Below are 19522 nucleotides of genomic sequence, written 5' to 3' on the forward strand. Positions count from 1 at the left end.
ATTCCTGCCTCTTTTTTCCAGTCCTGCCAGACTTACTTGCAACCCCAAATAGAGGGGAAGAATGTCTGTGAAAATAACTTGTGACTTTCCACATCCCTGTTTAATAATAACTGCTGAACGTGTTTAGAGGCCAGCTGCTGTTCCTAAAAAAAAAAAATAAAGATTATATAGTTTTATACCAGAGAAAAGGTACCATTTGGTTTTTTGCAGATTTTTCCCCCCTGTGCAACAGAGAAGGCAGCGCTTTGAAGAACTGTCTTGTACATTATTTTTTTTTAATAGCTTTTAATGTGCTTTTACCATCATAACAGAAGTTCTTAGTGACTCATATGATAAAAGCAGCAATCTGTTAATGAGGCATTTACCTTCAAATGCTTGCAATGCTATCTTGAGTGGTTTTAAGTATTAAGATGTGATAATATAACTGCACTGTACTTTAACAATTATCTATATTTAAATTCCCATTCTGGCTTTTTGAAACCATGTTTTAGCATCCATCAGCCCCTAAATACATGAAACCTATTTTCAGGGTGTAATTTCAGGCCCTCCTTCTTGTAAAATGTTGTTCTGATAGAATTTAATCCACAAATTTAAACTGTTGGGCTGGAATTCTGCCTTTTTCATTAAGTTGGGTGATGAGCCTTTTGACAGTGATGATATTTGCTTCTAATGTCTGTAAATTCTCTAACTCTCAGAATATGTTCCTGTGCCTCCACGATCAAAACAGGCGTTTGTACTGCAGATAAAAGTGTTTTGCCCCTCAAGGTGTAAAGCAAAGAGGCAGCAATGCTTACATAATTTTGCTAGGGTAGTAATGCAGAACCCCAGGAGAGACTTCAGCCTAAAACCAAAAAAACACACAGCAGGCAGATACAGTAGATACTCACAAACTAGCACACTAGGAAAGGCCACCATACTGTGTCACAGCATGCCTTCAAAATAGAGGCCAACGTGATGATGGACTGAGCAATCAGTTTAATTAAAGACAAGTGTAAATAACAAGAAAACACTGTTAAACCATCAGAACACCTGCATAAGAGTGCCCCAAATCTTCACAACTTTTCTGAATCCTGTCAGCAGCAGCATTTCTCTCCAGCTCTTGCTACTCCATTGCTCTCCTCATGGCATCCTTGTATAAGATCCTTTTTGTCAGTTATTCATTTTGTTTGCCAGATGATGATTCTGAGTACCCCGGGTGGTGTTTTTCCCATTCCTAGCCCCACTAGCCTACCTACTTTTTGCTTCTTGTTGCCATTCATTCAGGAGAGGAATATTAACGCACTGTCCCATGTAATATGCATTAAATGAAGATTGCACTGCAAATGCAAAGTTCAATTTTTTGGGCTCCTGGCCGCCCCAGTGATCTCCCCTTTTGAACTTGCATTCCTGTGTGGGGTTCTTTCAGACAGCTGCTTGGCTGTTACCTGTGAGGCTTTTGCAGATGACTTACACTAAGTGCTTGCTAGATTTTTTTAACTGCATCAGGCATTGTAGTGTCAAACTCATCTTCTCCACACATGGTGAGGCTGTTGCTTCTTTTGAAAGGCATCTTGCAACAGCCTGTGTGCTGCGGGGTTGTCAGATACATGTGCCTCATAATAAAGATTTATGTGCTGTATAGAAGTCAGCCCTGAAAATACCAGACTGTTTGTGTGCTCTGCTAATGCAGTGACTAAGTCTTCAGAACTGTAACATTCAAAGCTCATGCTTGTCTCTTTCCATTTGTCCTTTTGGTGTGGAGTCTGTGCTTCCTGATTCTTAGACAGTTATTTCAGAGCTAATTAACTTATTTTAAATGAGTGCAGGCTTTTTTTCCCCCCTAGTACTTCATTTCTTGTCTTCTGTGCAAATAGAGGTCTATGAAACTGCATTAGTTTGCTTGGCAGACTCAAGGAAATGCCCTGTTCCTTCCTTAGTCTGTGTATCCTAATAGCTATTACCATTCTGCAATATGTTTTTAAAATCTGTAATTTGATTAAATTGATTAAATAGTGAATACCTGGTTAAGGTAGTTAGGGCTTGGGGTTTTTTCATTGCCACTTACAAGGGTTGACTCAGAATCAAAAGCATTAAATGAGCATGTAATGGGGAATTCTCCTTAAAGAGTCCATGTAAAAAATATGCCTGAGGGATGAACTCTGTTTTCTGTCATCCAGAGATAAATTGAGAGGAACTCTACTGAAGGGAATGGAAGTAGCTTGCATTAAAGTCACCATAATGATAGAAGAAAAAAAATCATCTAATGCTATAAAAAAATCTTCTTTTTTTTATTTTTCCTTCCTGATGCACAGAAATATTTTGCTGCTTGCTCCAGCTTTACCATTTCCAAAATACAAGCTTCCCTGTAAGGAATGAGTCCAGAAAAGTGCCTTTGGGGCCTTGCTTAAGTAAGGACTGAAGATAGCTTTTAAGGAACTATAACATCAGAAAGGAAAATGGCCAACTTATAAAAGAAAGAACAGACACAAAAACCATCTAAAAGGTAGTGATGGGGGGTTGATCCACTATGGATTTCTTACTATATAACTGACTCAGTGTTTCACAAAATGACAGCATGGTTAAGGATGGAAGGATTCTGGAAGTCATCTTGTCTAACTCTTGCTCAAGCAGCACCACCTGGACCCAGTTGCCCAAGACCATGTCCAGAACCATCCCTGTCTTTGCTAGTGGCTGGTCACCCTCACAATGAAATGATTCCAAGCACAGAAAGAAGAAACTTCACCCATATCTTGAAGTGACCATTACAGTACTCTGCCAACAGAAAAATGAGTCTGAAAGAGTTGAAATGATCATTGGCTGCCGGGGAAGGAGCACAGACGCAAGAAATGGGGACACAGTATTGCCCTGAGATTTTACCTGGGTACTCTCCCCAAGTCTGGACCTGACATTGCACAGAAGTATGCAGAAGTGCTCCTGAGCCAGGGAAAAACACTGCATAGTAGGGTTAATGATGCCTGTTACATATTGTGTCCACCTTTGGTTAAACTGATCCCTTGACAAGAAGTGGTATCTTTTCACTGTGGGGAATAAAACAGATTAGGAGACTGTTTAAAGTGATGCAAGCAGACTTCGCAGAAGTTTGCAGATGCTCAGAGTGTTTTGGGAAGCTTTTAATGGTGAAATGTTTGGATGCTGCAGGATACCTACTGAGGTTGGCTACCTGGAGGTATTCTGCTGGCATCTATCTGAATATCATGGTGCTACCTTTCTGGGCGGGATGGAGAGGAGAGGCTGCTTTGTCTGCTCAAAGGGCCTGTGCTTTCTGGCAGATCTGGGAGTGAGAAGGGGACTGTGCAGCTGCCTGAGGATGCACTGACTTACTCTCAGGTCTAATCTCCATTAAGCATTCATAGTGCCTGATCAAGAGTTTTACAGGGAAGGAGGAAATGTGCTCTGCATTTTCTTCAGAACCACATTGCCAGAAAGGTGACTAACTGAGCTACCTGACAAGTGTTAGGAAATATGAATTCATATGCAGTTGTGGTTTTGTGAAGTTGCATTTTCAGGACACAGATGTTTTGCTTTCATCAATACTTTCAAGCAATAAAAATTTGGGTGATCAAAAGGTTATATTAGATAAAACCAAAACAAAGAAAAAACCATGCCAGACTTTACATCTTTTTAGCCTGTGTGCTTTCCCCCTCCCTTTGTGTTGGTTTCTGAGCCTTTAAGCTATAACTGGGTCATACTTTTCGGTTTTCTCAGTAGAGTCCTCAAATTTAAAAAATCCTATTGACTTAAAAGGTATTTCTTCCTTAAGCTTCTTTTTCTGGAATAGTAGGCTTTGAGATTCTCAAGTGATGCACTAATTCCATGGGGGGGGGTAAATGAAATACCGAATGGGCTAAATGAAATCCATCATACAAGTAGACAGCATGGCTTGTAGGCAAATATTTGCATATCTTTTTCCTTGCACGTGGCTCTTACCAAGTAGGTGGGTGTACTGTCACACAGGGTCAACCCACCAATACGGTACAGGTACTGTAAGTTGTTTTGTTCGTGATTTGTAGTTTTTTTTGGAAGATCCCGAAATAGTGAAGAATACTTGAGTTAGTGATAAGGCCTTCAGAAGTTCTCAGAGCCTCTTCAAAAGGGCTCTGCAAGTCCCATTTTTAAAATTAAACTATTTTTAGGATTTGAAGACGTAATTTAAGTATCCAGTGTGGTAATAGTGAAGAAGTTCCTGATTTTTCTTATTTTTGTAGTAATAATAGTAATAATTGTAAACCTTGCTTTGACTTCAGTAAGAACTTAATTCATGCCATACTAAAAATAATCTTGATAAATTCACTCCCTTACATGCATGAACACAATCTTATATATTGTGCTGACTACTAGTGGCAGTATCAGCTAAAAAAGCTTAGAAGAGTAAATGTGATTGTTATTAATTTAGGACTCACATGAGAATAATTCCCTGCATCTGCTGTATTACTGTAATTATATACGGTGTTAATATATTGACACCACACTGCATCTTGCACAAAATTGCGCATTATTTTCTTCTTTATAACCAGCTGATTCACCTGAAAATTCATAAACTAATGTAACAGATTTCCCCAGAATAACCACAGTGTGTCTGCTTCCTTACAGCAAATGCATTATATAGTTACAGGGAACTTTAAAGCTGGGAATGTGGAGTTTACACTGACTTCCATCAGTGGAACAAACCCAAACGTTTGCAGAGTCAACGTGTTCTCTACCCAAGTCATTCAGAACATTTGGTTTCACTTACTGGTTTTGAACATTGTTTGCCATCTGTATCCTACCAATAATTTATTTTTGCAATAGATGTTAAAAAGGAAAATGCAGGAGACAGTATTGAAGAGAAAAACACATGCGCATGTGTGAATATCTTCTTTGAAATAGTCTGTTTCTTTCAACTGATGGTTTTCAGTGTTTGAGGGAGGCCTGCAGGTTGGTGTGCCTGAAGATCCTTGTTGCTGTGGTATCCTAAATCTCACTTGACAGTCTTCCTTCAGGCTTTGCATCCCTATTAACTGAGTTGGTCATACTCTTGGGGACCTTGCTGATGGCAGTGGCCCAGAGCTGCAGAGATGACTGAGGGCGGTGGACCTTCTCCTCACGGTGCTGAAGGTACCGTGGTGCTCTGGAGTGCTCTGCACATTTGCAGAGTCTCTCTGCCCAAGCAAATTTCTTTTCACAACTGAAGACTGATCACCTACTGGGCTTGTAGATTAATTTTATTAAGAGGCACATACTGAATCATTAATTTTGACTCATGGCTTGATCTATACTTCTCCTATTCTCTTATGAAAAATAAAAAGATTTTATAAATAGTAAATGAAGTGAAAATGAGATTTAAAATTTAAAATAATGCTATGAAGTATGAGAATCATGTTAGTGTTTAAATAAGTTGGTAATTGGAGGAGACATTTTTTCAAATGTTTATTTTTCAAGCTTTTTTTCTCTCCAATTTTTGATTACCTTTTTTCCCCTTCATTTTAAAATCTAATTAATTTGCTTTGTATATGGTTTCGTAGATGCTCAGCAGATAGTTTACAGCTCTAAATTTTACACTGATGGTACAACTGCAGAAATTTTGTTTGTGCTTTAGGATGTAAAAAAGAAAAATAGCACTTCTCAGACAGTCCTGTCAAAGCACAATATTTGAGTGATTGAATCTTCGTTTCTGGCTGTGCAAGCATAGTACTCATTAATGGGAGCAAAGGGAGAACAACCCACCTAGCAATCCATTAATGGGGCTTTGTAGCCCTTCTGTTTATGAGGAAACATAATGAATGACCCATTAGATGATGAAATTACTATGCAGAGAGCCATGGTCCTTTGGGCTTTCCTTAAAGAGGGCTAGTAGGGCATCCAGGGAATCTAGTGACTTGGACTCTATATCTACAAGCAATGCTATATATCTGTTGGTGCCAGCAGCTGTGATGGTGAACAGAGATTTCTTGAATTGTCAAAATCTGTGGAAATCAGGACAGTGTGTTTTGCCACTTAGTCACAAAAATGTAAATTGTGAGCAGAAGTGGAAGTCCTCAAAGTTCACACAGAAAGAGAGGCAGGATAGCTGGTGTGCCTTACTATTTAATTTCTTACAGTTTATTACAAACGTTTCCTGTATATTTGGCAATGAATTGTTATGGACTGCAATTATGGCGTGAATATGTGCTGTATTTTGATTTGAAATACATAATGCTGTAACAACAAGATGGTTGCTGATCTATGCATCTGGTTTAATTTTCTGTTGTGAAATAAGATCAAGCTGAAAGGTTTATTTAACGCTTGTAGAGGACTTTTATTTGCAAAAGCACTGACTTTAAATTCTGCCTTTTGATTTCTTCACCATTGCTTCTGTTGATGTCAGTGGAAGCTTCGTGTCTTGTTTGTGTAGGTATCTAGACATGAGCATCTCCTACCACCACTGCTGTTGGCAGCTCTTTCAGCACTGGGCACAAGGCTTGTGTTCCCTGACAGGAATCTCACTGTGTATTACTGCTTTTAAAACACAGTTTGTGCAGTAATTATCACCCTCAGTCAGGTGATAGCAACATATGAATGTGAGCCCAGTTCTTGAGGCCATTGGTCACCCGTTGATGTGGTTGGGCTTAAGACACTGCAGGTTTAAACACTGCAGGCTTGAAACATTACCCCTCTGGGAATTGTGCAGGCTGGAACATTATTTATTGACAGCTATGAGGCAATGGCAGTGACCAACTCGGCCACAAAAGTTGCTTCTTAAAATTCTCTTTTTGCACAAGGTGAAGTGACATAAGATACTGCTTTTTGCACAAGGTGAGAACGTGGAACAGCGTTGTAACAGCTTATAAACCTGAAAATGCTGAGCCAGAACCAGTGTGATTTGGATTTTAAAATAAATAAATAAATGTGTGAGTTAAAAGTGGTGAACTAATTGGTACTCTATGATTGTTCTGGAGTATTTTTCCCACTAAATGGTGATGAGATCAACTTTTGTTTAAGCAAAACATCATCAGTCCCCCGCTTTACTGGTTTTGTGTACTGGGAATGAGAAAACTCTTGGGTGTCTCGTTTTGGTTTTGTTTTGTGTTGTGTTTTTTAAGATTTCTACCAGTTTTTCCTTTTCAAGATGGATAGGCTTCACTAAGTGGCAGTGTTGCTGGAGATCCCAGCTACTGAAGGAAGCGAATTAACATACAGTATGGTAATTTGTTTTCCCTGTCCTTCAGTCACAGTGAGGAGAGTCTAAATATTTCAGTGACTGAGACTTTGGATTCCCATTCCTTGCTACACAACAACAACAAAAGCTATTTATAGCAATAACAGTTAGCAGTGATACAGCAGCCTCAGACAGCTATAGGCAGCATCTCACAAATGTTAACTGCTTTTGCACTGAATGCCTCTGTGAAAACAAAGAGCACTGAGAAATAAAGATCAAGGCAAAACCAAAAGAAAGATTTTTTTATTGCTATGTTTTACTTTGCTGGCAGACCAGAGCAAAGGTTTTCTGAACATTTAAAAGATGAAAAAGGTGAAGAATCCCAGAAGCGATTTATCTTGAAGCGAGATAACTCTAGTATTGATAAAGAAGACAATCAGGTTGGTTCTCGGTTCGAGAGTTGCTGAAATTTGTTCTGTTTTTGAAGGTGGGCTGACTGATGTTATTGTTGTTCTTCTGTTGTTGCTCTCCTGCTCCCCTGCCCTCCTGCCCCTCCCCGCCTCCTCTGGCATACATACCACCGTGGGTGGCATCAAGCCCCAGCGTGGCCGCTTCAGCCGTGGCAGTGTGTGGGTTTGCATGGGTGGTTTGCTTGGCGCAGGACTTGCTGCATGCCCGTGGGAGGGGGAATGCCGGTGGCTCCGGGCTGCGTGGAAGGCTGTGTCAGTCGCATTCCTCAATGTCTTGCCTAACTACGGCAGTTGTTACGCTCCCTGTAGCTTCCTTCTTCCGTTGTACCCATTCAGAGTTGGAGTTCAGTATGGAGCAGTGATGAACTGATGTAGCCCAAAAAGGAGAGAGGGAAAAAAAAAAGTAAAAAAAAAAAGCCCCAAATATGTGATGGTGAGGCCAGGTTGATTTTTTTTTTTTTTTAAAAACCGTCCTAAATTAAGTTTTGACCAAAAATAAATGAGGCTCATCTCTTAGTTCCCTTCCTCCTCCTGTGCCCTCACCACCTTTTACTGTCTGTGTAACTTACTTGCTTGTGCATGTACTGTGGCAGACGTTCCCCCCTGTGTTGCCTGTGCCATAACACTACCTTACCTTAGGTGAGCTTGATGAGTAGGGGAGCGCCAGGGAAATGTGTGTGTTTGTGCTGCCTTTAAAAGCAGGTGTTGTGCTGTTGCAATCCAGTGCAAGCTGTGTATGTGGAATAGATGAACAAAAAAAAAAATTATCTGAAACGGTTCTGATGTGATTTGCTTTTATGAGAAAATTCTCACAGGTAAGAAGACAGCATATGCTTTCTTTGCTAGGGTTATATTTGTGGAGGAACCAACCAGTGAGTCTCTTGTTGCCGCTTCCCTTCATGTTTTCAGTAAAGGACTGATTTTTTCTTTCTTCTTTTCACCCTCTTTTTCTTTGACTTTCAGTTGTACATAGCAGCCTTGCCAGTTGTGCTGCATCCAAGTTGGCTTTGAAAAGAAACCCCAAGCAATTTCAGGGTGTGGTGACCATGGGGATCAGTCAAAGGAAAGCAGCATGACCTATCTCACCCCGTGCTGGGGTGCAGGGGGAGAAGGAGCAGTCCTTGAAACCCACTTGCCAATGAAGCATTTCCCTGTGGGGGCTATCTTCTCCACTCCTCCTTCCCATGGCACAGCCATTTCCCACGCTGTGGTTTACCAAGAGGCAAAAATAGCCCTTCTTTTCCCAGCAAAACTTCAGTGGAAGGTTCCTTATGGTGTGAAAATGGTTTAAACTGTTGTGTCGAATATCCGGGACTTCTCCTTGCACACACAGACTTTGTGGGTTTCTTCTAGGGTTTACAGTTTAGCTCTTGCAGCCTAGTTACCCTCTTTCTTCCTCAATTTCGTAGGTAGCACACCACTGCCTGCCCTCCTGCTCCTCACAGCTGATACAAGAACCGAGAAATGTTAGCAGTTGAGAACAGTGGCACTTAGACCTGGGGTGAGCACACCCAATTTTAGGATGGCAGGTCCACAAAAGCTGTGCAGAAAGCCTCCTTTTGGCTACCTGCTCTATGAACCCATGTGCAGTATCTAATTGGAAATCCTCAAGCACCCAGTCTTGCAGGGTGCTTTGTGCAGGAATGACAGCTATCATTTTTGTGCTTCATTTGTTTAAGTGAACATTTATTATTCTCAGCTGACAGTTACTTAATGGCAGTTTTTAACAGCTCAACTTATATAACCCTCCTGGTTTTCTTTCTGCTCAGCAAAACAGAATTCTTCCATTTAGAGATGACAGACGAAGTAAATCAATTGAAGAGAGAGAAGAGGAGTATCAGAGAGTGAGGGAGAGAATATTTGCACAAGATGTGAGTAGTTATTTTAATTGCCTCTTTAGTGCCATACCTTCGCCGGTAGTCAGACAGTATTGCCCCCTCCTACAACAACACTGCAGCTGGACTTGCCCTGTGGAGCTGGAGATGACAAGGGAAAGCAGAGGGTGCAAGAGGAGCTTTAGAGGTATGGAGATTTGGCTTCTGGAGAGTGAGGTGATGAGAGTTGCAGGGAGAAGAGTAGAGGAGAGATCAGGCCCAGGATGTTGTCTGGGGAGTGCTTATCCTGTTTCTTTGAATGTCCATGTTCACTTGGCTTAGGTTTACTTCTTTTTTCCTTCTCTTTTGCTAGCCAAAGAGCAGTGATTTAAGTGGACACTCTCAATAACTTCAAATAGCTGTGTTATTTTATATTTTTTTCAAGGTGGATCAAATCTTTATAAGTGTCCTTCTGCAGAGACTCCTCATGGCTTTTGTTTTTTGGGCCAGTGCTGTAGGATCAAGACAATGAGAATAAAGAAAGGGCAGAGGTTAAACATGGAGTTGCATCATTTTTTTGAAATAACTGATTAAAGAACTGTACTTCTACCATCAGAAAGAGTTAGTCATGCTGTTGATGATTATATTGTAAAAGGAATACGATGAAGCAGACATTATAATTCTTGCCCTTACCAAAAATTCAGAACTTGTACAACAAGGTGTATTGCTAAGGAAAGCATTTAAGTCTGAAACATCTATGAGCAATATCTGATGTTCCTGAAAAAAAGAAGAAAATCACAATTTGCTATAATACTGATGAGGTAATAAAAGGAAAAAAAAGAAAAAAAATCAGCATTTTAATGTTCTATCTCAGATCTCAGAGGGAGTTCTGCAATATAGAGGAATATGGTAATAAATCCAATTAAAACTATTTTTGAAAATCATATTGGGCAGTGTCCTTTTAAATTAAAACTGTTCATATGTTGCAGGGCTAATAGTGTTATTATCTGGTTTTGGAGTTGCACACGTCCAGGTTGGGTTTTTTTGGCAGAATACACTGTATAGTTTTAAGATGTGTGTTGTTTCACTTGCTTCTTAGTACATAGCTAGCTACATCTAAATGTTTTTAGTCTCAGTATTTCTTTCTTGGCTGAGATGATTCCAGTTAAAGGAGAGGCCCTTCAGTTCATGTTTTGGTTTCAGCATGTGGGTCTGCTGTAAATACTGTCACAGTCTATACATGGTAGAGTTGCCAAGTTGTTCAAGAGCTCCAAAAGCCGCTTTGCAACAAGTTTCTGATATGAAATATGCAGGTTTTGGCATATTACGAAAGAGCTTACGCAAAACCAAAAAATCTTTGGGTTTTGACGAAGGCTCTAGATGAGGCAAAATGCTAAAAATTACCAAACGGAAAGTCATTACCAAAAAGTCCAGTTTCTATCACAAGCTGCAACTAGAAATGCCAGGCTGGGAAACAGAGGTGGCTGGAAAAGTATGCTGAAAGTGGCTCCATAGCGTATTGCTGCTGTTACCTTTAGATATTTCAGTTCTAAAAACAGGCAAGTGGTGAGCATTTGAATTGTCCACAGCAGGAGGTTGTTGTGGTCCATTGGGTTAGCATCTTTGAGTGGCAGGACCTAAGTAACAGTGTGCTTTGTGGCAGGCATTTTAAGTGGAATCAGGAGGGAGCACTTTTAAAGATCAGAAATATTAGATATCTCTCCCTCTCTCTCTCATATCCACTCCTTTGCTCTCTCTCTCTCTGCTATTGCAGGTGTTAGTGAGCATCGTAGTGCAGTGAATTTCAGCAAGCTGTATGTTTAATGTTAACAGCAATCTATGTTTTAGCTGAGCTTTTTTGGGTGGAGCACTCCTTGCCAGATAAAAGGTATTTTTAGGATGATGCCAGTGGTTGTGGTGGTGGACAATGTATTTTTTCAATTTTAGGAAAGAGAAATGGCTTCCTATTATAGATAGTCACTTACTGCATGTAAGACTTTGAAGTTTTAAGGCCCTCTGTGACCATTAATTAATCCAGTTTTCCCCAGGTTTATGTGAGGTAGGTACCTAAGCCTTGTTACTCTGCAAATTACGGATGTAGAAAGAGAGTCACAAATGGATTAATCATGTGGTATTTTGTTACCTCTATACTGTTTACACTGCTGTAGTCAAGCATTTATCAGTGTCTTGCTTATGAATCTTAGCAAATGGATCATAGATACATCACTTCTAATTAGAGTATGCATGGAGAGAGCTTGCATGAGAGGTCTTCAAAAGGCAGTCATGAAGGTCAAGAGTACTGCCATAACTTGTTGCATCCCCCACTCTAACATGTTTGAGGTACCCAAAACCCTTTAGATAACCGCCCAAGAGTCAGAACTTTAAACAAAATTTATGAGGAAAAGGCAGTCTGGTTACAGGGGCAAAAAATTCCATGCATGTTTTGAGTGCTGTGAAAAATGTCTTAACCTGGACCCCATATACCAACAGAGAGCTCGGCCTGTCCTTCCTTTGATCTTGCAGTACTCTAGTGCACCAGATCTCTTCATTTCCAAGTGGGAAGTTTTTAACAAAATAAGTATTTTCATGAGTAATGCCATCATTATGATAGTCCTTATGATGATTGGTCTGGTATTAGTCAGTTTAAATTATACTTTCTGGCAAGTTTTCCATCTGCTGTGTTGGCTATCACAAATTTTGACAAGGAGAGCTGGAAGTTTTAATGACTTCTGTCTCAGCAAGTGGCAGGGATTGAGAAGCATGTTAGTTTGATATCTTAATAAAAGGATTGGTGAAGAAATGAATAGTTAATAAACATGATCATTCCAGCTCACTGAAATAAGAGCTGCCAAGTGCACCTCAAATTTTTCAGGCTGCTGACAGTAAAGAAGTGCGGACTGAGCTCTGTTATGCTCGAAACTATTTTCAAGGTTATTTTTTAATTGCAAAACTTACAGCCTTCCTTTTTAAAACATGTTTTTATTGGAAATGTAGTTTTAAAACAATTTGTATATTTTACAGCCAAGTGCACTGGAGCAGAGGACTGGACTGTCTGGGTCTTGCAGAGAAGTTCCTTGTCTGAACTGCTTTAGTTGCCTTTGGGAAGTTGAAAAGTAATTGTCCAAGAAAGACAAAGAACAACATACAGGAATAAAAAAAGTTGTTAATTCCCTGTGTGTAGATTTAACAGAGGATCCCAAATGCGTGCATAAATGATGCATGAGGTTTGGCTTTTAAGCATGCAGAAAAGTGATTCTAAAGACTAGCAATCAAATTACATGGGGGAAATTTCATTCTTCAAGGTTAGCGCAATGTATAACTTCATGAGCCAGAGTCACGCTAGGACCATTCAGAGTTCATGTTCTCTGGCAATCATTCTGTATTCAATGAAAAATGTAGATGTTCTGTTACTTACACAAATGCTAGAATTGCCTGTGGTACACATGGAACTTATTAAAGGAAATACACCATGCTGTTTATTTTCTGTTGTCAACTGTAATGGCTGGTTTTGACTAAGGAGTGTATTCTGAAGAACTAGATCCTTTAGGTACAGTAAGTCACGATTCCTCTAGTTAAGAAAACTCAGAGAATCTTTATCACTCTCTGATTAAAGAGAGAAACAAGAAATATTTGTAGACGTGGCTTCAGCCTGTTCTATTCCTCTAGTGGGAAGACATTAGGAAGAAGAGTGCTTAATATTAATAAAAATAAATCAAAGGCATGCCTCATGCTGGCCACCATAAACCTGTAGATACTAAAACTCCTGTACTGGTGTACAGAGACTTTGTGGCTGCAGATCAAATAATAAGCGTTAGTTGGAAGCCTGAGATCTATCACATCTTGTTAACTGACAGGAAAATTACTACCTGATGGTATCCACTGCAGGATATTGCTGCATGTTAGTAGTTATTTGTGTTGGCTAATGTAATTAAAAACAAGAGCAGCATCTCCCAGTTTACCTACTGCATTGGCAGAACTGATGCACGTTTTCCAGTTGAGACTTTAAAAGGTTCTTGAAAATTGGAAAAGTGAATACAAGACATCATTTCTTAAAAAAAAATTAGTCATACAGAGCACCCTAATGGAAATCTTGCATGCAGAGATTTCCAAGAACACTAACTTGTAGGTAATCTTACACAATTTTTTGATCTGGTAGGTTTGTTGTCAGTATGTTCGAAGGTTATACAAGAGCCAGGTGTTTTAAGGATTTTTTTGACAACAGCTGTGCTGGGTGTTTCAGCTTTCCTGGTGCTTTAAATTGAGCACTGTTGATGCTATACATCAGGAAAGTGAGTCCTGACCTTGTAGAGCTAAATTTCTATCCAGAGCTGCTTAGCCATCTGATTTTTAACAATAAGAATAACATAATAAAAAAAGTGCCTGTCTTCTCTGCCTCTCAGCCCCACACCTGTACTGAAGAAAAATTTCCAGGGATTGTGTGGCACTGCGCCAACATCATCAGCCAAGAAGACAAATGGAGTTATTATGGGCTCCGTTTAAAGTCTATAACACACTTGATAGTGGTTCCCATCAAGACACTGAAAATGAAGCAGACCTTTCTGCTTGCTTGATAAAATATAAATCCTATATATTTATTCTGCTTTATGCCCCAGTCTGTTTTAAAACTTTAATAAAATAAATATTGACAGGTACATTACATGCCCCTTTGCTTTTGTAACTTTGTGGGTACACAGACCAGTACTCTGGTCTCAGCAAAGGTTTTTCTGTAAGAGTAGCTGTAATCCTGTGCTTTGGAATGGGACTGCACAGATGTCCATCATGAAACTCGAGAAGAAGACACAGCCCCACAGCTGAGGTTGTACAAGCCCGTGGGGTGACTTCACTATGCTTTTTGGGGCTTTTTTCTTCAGCATAGTTAGACTATGCTGAAGTCTGTACAGCCACATTTGGGAATGAAACCTGGTACCTGAGTAAGGTACATAAAATGAGAGAAGACAGAGTGTTGTAATTGTACAAAGGATCCCGGTGATTTTAGGTGAAACGGTTTGTATCTGCTCTCAGCCTGGGGTGAAACCCTAGGTCTGCTGTAGCTGGTGGGAATTTGGTTCTTGGCAATGGAGAACTTGCTCATGATGTCCTGAGGCTTTGTGCTAAAGAGAAACGTACTTGCCCCTGATGCAGCCCAGAGCCTTTCAAATTTAGCAGGAGTGCAGGGTGGGAGCTCACCTGGGAAGCCCACAGACCTGTCAGCTGTTCCCAATGTGGATTCTGAGTGGGTGAATTACACTCTAATGAGAAATTGCATTGTCATCTCAGGGATAAATTTCTTCCTTTTGTAAACTGATGGGATAGCGCTGGCTGTGGTGCCAAGGGAGAACTTTGTCCAGGCGTCAGCTGGAGCATTAGGAATGAGCAGGGTGTTTGGTCAGCACTCTTTCGAGTGGGTCATTAGCTCACCCTTTTCAAAACAGACGCATCCAAAATCTGGGCCTATCCCGTACTGTTAAAATTTGACAGAGTTAATGATGGCATTTTATTATTCTTTGGGCTGAGTCCTGTTATTACAGAAGTAATGGGCATGATCTCTGGTGCCTTCCTCCCTTTGCCTGCCTTTTGTTTAAATTCAGTGCAAGTACTGACTATTCTTTCTTCTGTACCTCATCGAGATATAATCCAGTGACAGCTACGAGCCGCTTTGTGTAGCGAACATGAAATAGGAGGGAAATGAAAAAATCAAAGAGGGAGAATTATTCATGGGAAATTGAGCACAGCTTCATTTCTCTGCATAAAAAATTAAGTAATTCTGAAAGAATTATACGCTTGCCCATAGGATTTATTTCTTCTGAGCCCTTCACCTTTCTTGGGATCTAAATCCTCCAGCAGAGAGCCTTCTTGCTGTGATTGTTGTTAATATTATTATTAAGAAGGTTATTATCATTTTATATCTCAGTGTTCCCTCTCCAACTGTAAAATATGAAGTCACACACTATTTCTAAGTACTGCAGTATCTTCTCTCCCTCTGAGGAACTTTGTCAATTCTGCATGCTTTCCTTCTGTTTGTCCTTCCTACCTACAGCTCTGTGCTATCTTGCAGTTTTATTTTGAGGTGGTAGGCCAGACCAGTGGAACCTTATGTTATGCAGGAAAAACATTTTTCCCCTTCAGATTGCCAGTATTTTGCACATACTGCCTTCTTCAGATCTCTTGACTGAGAAGTTTCAGTTTGTTCCCAAACTGAGACACCTCATTGGCAATGTGTTGTAATGCATGGAATTTATTTTACTGGCCTGACCTTATTCTTGACCTTTTTTCCCCTCTTGTCCTCTGCAAATGCAAATGATGCATGAATTGAAATCCCCTTAAGCCTGAGCAGGGGAGGTAATTCTAAAATCAAGGAAGAAATTGGAACAGCAGAGCATATCTAGAACGTCTGATACAATGCCTTTTTTATTTTTCAGTCAGTTTGCTCCCAGGAAAACCTTTTTGTGGAAAACAGGTAAAAAATAGCTTTATTTTGTGTGTGTGTGTTAAACTTAGCTGTTTCTCTTATTTTTTGTCTATCTATAGTTCTATAGTCATTTATCCTAATGTGAAGACTGTTGAGCAAATTTGTAATCCTTATTATCTGCAGTGGTTTTGTGCTTTAAGAGGGGGTAATAGAGCTTGCCTTGCAGTATGGTATCCAAGCAGATAAAGTATTGCTGCTGCTTTCCTGAGGCTTGCATTTTGATTTTAAAAAAGCTGATTGTGGGAGAGAGGGGGAGCCACCTAAGCTTTCATTTTGAATGACCATTCTGTCTCTGGAGTGCCTTTAGAATTTAACTTATTGATCTTTAAAAAGCACTCTAGCAGTGGCTGGATGACGGTATTTATGAAACACCAGACTTGAGTTTCTGTTGTTTAAGCTGCTCTCCTGTGGGACTGAGCAGCAGCATTGACATCACTTGTTGCTTGTGAAGGCTCACAAGTTCCTGCTTTACTGCTGCAGTGTAGTAATGAGATGGTGATATTTTGGTAATATTTGAGCTCACTGTTACTTTGCATTACTGCGTGATAGTTCTCGTGAATGTTATTTTTGTCGTGTTAAATCCACTCAAAGCAAAGGGAAGAGGAAACTGTGTTTAAGATCTACAACATATGAAATGCTGGCTCCATAACAGCTGTAAATTAGCTTAACTGTGTTGAAAATCTTAAAAAGTGTGCACCTTTATGGCAGATAAGGATTTTAACCAAAAGTGAGAATTCCATTGGTGGGTGTTTGAGCAGTGCTGACCCAAGTCTGTCCTGCACAGGTTTTAAAACTGTTTATCACCCTCTTGAATAAGGGGAAGCTCTCTCTCACAGTATTTTGTTCTCTGTCCATCCTTACATATGTCAGATGCATTTATGGGTGAAGCTGTTCCCATAGAAAATGACTCCACAGTAATGGTACAAACCAGCTTTTCCGATGGACACTTCTGTAAGTGGAACGAGGGAAGGCCCTCGGGAGATCATGGCCACTGTCATCTAACCACCTCATATTCTGAGGGCCAAGGATAATTCCTCAGCTGCTGCTTCTGTGTTGTGACTGTGTTTTATCAAAATAAATCAAAATTGCAACAGAGGAACCCATAAAGCAAAAAGCAGATGCTCCCATAAACCTGTTTCTCCCTCTCAGGAGAGATTGGGACGACAAACATGATGCAGTTGTTCACTTTTCCAAGTCAGCATGGAAAGCACTCAGAGGCTGTGCTGCCACGGGTAGGGTGGGTACCTTTATGGGATAAACCATGAACTCCATAGCCAGGCCTCCCCTGGTTTATGCATTCAATCCCACACCTGTGTGCAGGAGAATGTGGTCAGTTCTGGTATTTGCACATGGTTTGCTGTCCTTGAACCCATGAGCTGACTGACCAGCCCAGTGTGAGGATGCATACCTAAGTGGAGACCAGTAGAAGTCCAGGTTGGAAATTGTACTGCCTGCATTGTTGCTGTCCTGAGGGAGACTTCAGCTGCGTTCTGCAGAACACTGCTTTTTCTTGCTGCATGCCCTACAGCCTTTGATCAGGTGAAGCACTTAAACTTGTACTTAGCTCCATGCACATGAGCAATCCTTTTGATTGGCTGTGTTGAAAGTTAGGTATGTGTTAAAGTGATTTGCCTTTCTTTTGCGTCAGAGGATCTGAGCATTTCTCCGAGCTGCAAAGACTTCCAAGCGACTCAGCAAGTACTTAAAATTACATATGCAGTATTTTGCTGGCTTGCATTTTTTATGTTCTTATTAGGTGATATTCTTATGAATTTTCCTTTGGATGTAGATGTATGGTTCCTTAGCTTCTGAGAATTACCTTGCTCGGTGACAGGAAATGCTAAATGGTCTTCAGCCTCCCTGGCTGATGTTTCTTATGTTCAGTTGGCTGTGTACAGCTATGGGAGAGGGAGGAGGGGGCAATTTTAGCATTGTTTATTTAAACTGAATCTAGCACGAATTGAAAGATGTATCTAGAAATTAAATACAGCTTTACAGATCAGATAAATCTGAATTACCGTGTTTGTTAGCATAATCTTTCTTTTCATTTTTCAGTAGGCTGTTGGAAGACAGTAGCGTATGCAATGATACGCATAAGAAAAGACAGCTGTTTAGGTTTGTATGAATTTTATTTAATATTTATTTCCCAGTGCATCTCATTTGTGATTCTATCTGTGTCCTTGCCAAGGGACACCTTGACATGTGTGGGAATGTCAGTTCGTTGGTTGGAAAGGAACACGGAGAACAGAGTTCTATCCCACTCTTCCCATGTTCTCTGAATGCAGAGGTAACAACAGGACCCTTTTCTTCGGTTTTATGGATCGCTGCCTCAGAAACCATGTGAGATTTTCAGCTGCCTGGCTGCTCAGGCTATTTGGGAGAGACTAGTGGTAGCTCATTTTTGCTCAAGCATATATGACAGGCACGTTTCATAGACTTGTGCCCAGACTGACCTTTTTTCCTTTTGTTGGTTTGTTAAAAGCTGAAGTACATTGAGGCAAAACTGATTGAAGTTCCCTTATCTGAAGTACCTATGTTTTGAAACTTTTTTCTGTGACCTTTGTCTTCCCAACTCCAATTCCTTCCGCAAAGAGAACATTCAGATGCATCTCATATCCCAAACAGCATCCCAAGCCAACGGGAAATGAGTAAGAGTCAGTCCCTATTTTCATGGAGAGCAGCTCTACCAGCTGATACACCAGATCAGAGGAAGACTGAATCTGGTGGTGACAGTGTTCTTCTGAGAGTTTTAGAAAGGTTGTCTTCCCCCACCACGAGCTCTCACAGGTTCAGTTCAGATCAACCAGGCTGCTCTAAAAGTCAGTCAGCTGCCACAAGTCTTAAGCAGAGGAGGATGAAGGAATGGATGCTTTCAGAAGCATGTTTGTCATCTATTAAGGCACATGGACAGCCAGGCAGAAAGCACTAGATGTCTGTGAGCATTGGGGTTTGCATATGTCACTTCAAACCTATATCATTTATATTACATAATTTTTTACTATGAGGAGAAAAGGATGTGTGAGGAAAAAATTTGGTATGTGGTTGCTGAGTCTGCATGTCATCACAGCAGCCACAGAGGAGATGGAGAGATTGCACCAGATAAGGAACAGTGCTGGAGCATCTGCATCTGCACCCCATGACCACAGGCAGCAGGCAAAAAACTCTCCTCCTTGCTTTGAGTTAGCCTTGATGATCTGAGAGTCTTGGACTGGGCATGTAGGATTTAGGAGGTGTCTACTAATACAATCTTAATAGCTAATACCTGTTTGAGTTTGGGGAACTAAAAGAAATTTTTTGTAACCCAAAACCACAGAAAACAGGGATACAATAGCATTCTGTTTCTCTCCCTCTTTTTCACTAGAATATAAATATAAGAGAATTGTTAGCATCTAAGCACAAGAGTACAAAAGAGTCTGTAAATAATATACATTGGGTTTTTTTCTTCCTGATTAAATCTTAAAGGAGGATTTCTTTTTAAAATCTTTTTCCTTTTTTGTGTTGTTGCTTCTGTGCTGTTTCTCTTCATGCTTACCCACTGTCTGGGTCTAGCAAAGGTCAGCAGGTTTATACTGCTGATCACATCTGAGAGAGGCTCTGTTACAGGCAAGGAATGCAACAGCCTGATCCCATCTTTAACATGCTGCCTCCTTCATGT

The 19522-nt window shown here is 40.4% G+C and overlaps 1 protein-coding gene across 32 annotated transcripts in view; it reads left to right on the forward strand.

Annotated features, from left to right (window-relative positions):
- ARPP21 (cAMP regulated phosphoprotein 21) overlaps window positions 1-19522 on the forward strand; it is a 142677-nt gene that overhangs the window by 57101 nt on the left and 66054 nt on the right. For 21 of the 32 annotated variants that reach the window (XM_017734664.1, XM_017734666.1, XM_017734667.1 and 18 more), the window contains 4 exons: window positions 7446-7554; window positions 9354-9455; window positions 15818-15855; window positions 17923-17982. In XM_017734664.1, the coding sequence (XP_017590153.1) occupies window positions 7446-7554; window positions 9354-9455; window positions 15818-15855; window positions 17923-17982 (309 nt within the window). The remainder of the gene's footprint in view (window positions 1-7445; window positions 7555-9353; window positions 9456-15817; window positions 15856-17922; window positions 17983-19522) is intronic. The other 11 variants (XM_017734671.1, XM_017734673.1, XM_017734679.1 and 8 more) reach the window with 4 other exon arrangements.

Source organism: Corvus brachyrhynchos, unplaced genomic scaffold (assembly GCF_000691975.1).
Source record: "Corvus brachyrhynchos isolate BGI_N302 unplaced genomic scaffold, ASM69197v1 scaffold94, whole genome shotgun sequence".
NCBI classification, from domain to species: domain Eukaryota; kingdom Metazoa; phylum Chordata; class Aves; order Passeriformes; family Corvidae; genus Corvus; species Corvus brachyrhynchos.